This window comes from Carica papaya, chromosome 1, assembly GCF_054855325.1.
Source record: "Carica papaya isolate Zhongbai chromosome 1, ASM5485532v1, whole genome shotgun sequence".
NCBI lineage: Eukaryota > Viridiplantae > Streptophyta > Magnoliopsida > Brassicales > Caricaceae > Carica > Carica papaya.
Window position 1 is genome coordinate 6,177,949 of NC_142309.1, and position 2,885 is coordinate 6,180,833.

At 36.8% G+C, this 2,885-nt stretch overlaps 1 protein-coding gene across 1 annotated transcript; it reads left to right on the plus strand.

The window, feature by feature from the left end:
• The first annotated feature begins 468 nt into the window (after nucleotides 1-468).
• LOC148269121 (uncharacterized) lies at nucleotides 469-2,364 on the plus strand. The gene is made up of 3 exons (XM_088216969.1): nucleotides 469-661; nucleotides 786-1,066; nucleotides 1,184-2,364. Exons 1-3 carry the CDS (start codon nucleotides 532-534, stop codon nucleotides 2,165-2,167), a joined length of 1,395 nt encoding a protein of 464 aa, XP_088073095.1. The 5' UTR covers nucleotides 469-531; the 3' UTR covers nucleotides 2,168-2,364.
• The last annotated feature ends 521 nt before the right edge of the window (nucleotides 2,365-2,885 follow it).

The following is a 2,885-nucleotide window of genomic DNA, read 5'->3' on the forward strand; positions in this document are numbered from 1 at the left end:
AACATTTTTATCCAGTCAAAATTAATTGATACTTTAAGTTAAGCAATTTTTGTGTGGTGAAACTAATTAGTGATCAAAATCTTATTATCCTGGAGGTTTACGCCAGAATTAGTCAAGTAAAAAAAATCATAAAGCTACTAAACACCCTGAATTAATTTTGTTCAGCGGCATACAACAACTAGTGTTTTTCTTTCCCTAAAGGAATTTATGTCCTTTTAAGATAATTAATTTTTCAATGCTGAGTCCAATCTTATTTTAATAACATGTAGTGACAACCAAACCCAACTAAACAGGCTATTTGAGGTAGATTATGAAATGGATTAATTTTGTTTAAAAACTATATAATATTTTGGTAATTTTTCTTTAAATAAATGTGTAATGAAATTTGAAAGAGAAACGAATCGGTTGGGAGTAACGAACTTAACCGTAAGTTGTTAAGAGGCAAGTGTATATAAAGAGGACCAGTCTTCGTCTCCAAGAAAATATTAAACCTTGTGCAGTCTTGTCTCGGTTTCTTGAAGCAGAGCGACCATGGAATCGTTAACTGATGATCAGAAAATTGCCATTTACTTGAACCCCAAAATGATGAGGCTACAATTTCCCTACACAATGATGCATACGGAAGGCATTGACAAATTGTCGCATCCACGAGAATATTCCTGTGAGACACTTGATCTTTTGTTTCGTTTTTTTTTCTTTTCTTGATCATGAATTTCTGATTGAATCTATAAAAGATAAAAGATTTTATGACGTTTAATAATAAACCAAATATTTGGCGCATGCAGTTATACGGCAGGCGAGTGATTCGTGCAGGTACTTTTGTACAAGAAGAGAGGTTTCACTTGGACTAGACGCCATTGATATTGTGCCTGGATCAAGGGGATTTTGGAGACCAGCGAATGAAGATGGCTCAGAAGATATTTTTTACAAGGGCAAGAAGATTGGTGAGAAAAGAGAACTAATCTACTGGGAAGCTCATAGAACGAAGAGCAAGTGGGTGATGTATGAGTACAAGCCGTTCTTCAATGATGATGGAGGATCTCCTTCTTCCCCTGTAACCGAATATGTATGTACATACCATTATTATTCTCTCTTTTGAAAAATATAAATTTAAGAAATAATAGGTTAACAATGTTATCATTTTGGGATTAATGATGATTGTTTTGGTCCTGATAACGATCAGCTTAAAGGACGGCTGGTGTATAAGCTGAAATATATGAAAGATGATACTGAGTCAGAGCCAGATGAGGAGGAATCGGCAGAAAAGCTAGCTCATGAGAGGGCCCCTGATGATGTCGATGTTGAGACTGCAGATGCAGAAGCTGCAGCCATCGCTGAAGCTTTCGTTCTTGATATTGAGAAAAAGGATGAGCCGCCGGCGGTGAAATATATGAAAGATGATACTCAGCCAGAACCAGATGAGGAGGAATCGGTAGAAAAGCTAGCTCATGAGAGGGCACCTGATGATGTTGATGTTGATGTTGATGTTGAGACTGCAGAAGCTACAGCCATCGCAGAAGCTTTCGTTCTTGATATTGAGAAAAAGGATGAGCCGCCGGCGGTGAAATATATGAAAGATGATACTCAGTCAGAGCCAGATGAGGAGGAATCGGTAGAAAAGCTAGCTCATGAGAGGGCACCTGATGATGTTGATGTTGATGTTGATGTTGAGACTGCAGAAGCTACAACCATCGCAGAAGCTTTCGTTCTTGATATTGAGAAAAAGGATGAGCCGCCGGCGGTGAAATATATGAAAGATGATACTCAGCCAGAACCAGATGAGGAGGAATTGGTAGAAAAGCTAGCTCATGAGAGGGCACCTGATGATGTTGATGTTGATGTTGAGACTGCAGAAGCTACAGCCATCGCAGAAGCTTTCGTTCTTGATATTGAGAAAAAGGATGAGCCGCCGGCGGTGAAATATACGAAAGATGATACTCAGTCAGAGCCAGACGAGGAGGAATCGGCAGAAAAGCTAGCTCATGAGAGGGCCCCTGATGATGTTGATGTTGAGACTGCAGAAGTAGATGCAGAAGCTGCAGCCATTGCAGAAGCTTTCGTTCTTGATGTTGAGAAAAACGATGAGCCGTCGGTGGCATCAAAAGTTCACCCAGAAACAACTGGTACGGTCGTCGGAGATGATCCTGAAAGGGACGATGAGAATTGACAAGGGTTTTACGTTCACTTGTGTTTTTTCTTTTTTTCTTTTTTCTTTTTTCTTTTGACAGTCTGAATCCACCATTTTTGTGACTGATTTTGAGGTTGAATTCGTTAAAACTGGTGGAAGAAGAGTTTGTTTTGGCTGCAGCAAATCTCATGTATTGGATATAATAATAATGCATTCATGCAGTGTGTTTTTCTACATCCATAAAGCTTTTACGACAAGTACAAAATCATCATATGACTAATGTTTATAATGCAAACCAAAATAAAATAAAAGGTCGAATACTAATGTTTATAACGCAAACCAAAATAAAATAAAATAAAAGGTCGAATGTAGATTCTACCAAATAAAATAAAATAAAAAACTGAATGTAGATCCTACATTGGAGATGCGGGGGATCGAACCCCCGCATGCAAAGCGAGCGCTCTACCATTTGAGCTACATCCCCAGGATAAGAGTTAAGTTTTAACTAATAATTATAATGCGAATCCTATTTATGCTAGTAATACTTCATTAAACAAGCTAATTGCCATGCATTATATCATTCTAATTTTAAATGTGATATAAAGATATTTGTAACAATCCCAAAATTTCAAAACAAATAAATCATAAATTAAATATAGAAGCGAAATAATTAATGAAAATTTATATTTCTTCCACAATAATTTAAAATATCAAATAATATTATGAGAATTACCATTTGAAGGAAATACAAAAAAAT

What these genes read in the sequence shown, in the direction of transcription:
- LOC148269121 (XM_088216969.1), top strand. Translation starts at nt 532, where the DNA reads ATGGAATCGTTAACTGATGATCAGAAAATTGCCATTTACTTGAACCCC. An exon ending in GCATCCACGAGAATATTCCT is followed by an intron (nt 662 to 785) that starts GTGAGACACTTG and finishes TGGCGCATGCAG; the next exon opens with TTATACGGCAGGCGAGTGAT. An exon ending in CTTCCCCTGTAACCGAATAT is followed by an intron (nt 1,067 to 1,183) that starts GTATGTACATAC and finishes GATAACGATCAG; the next exon opens with CTTAAAGGACGGCTGGTGTA.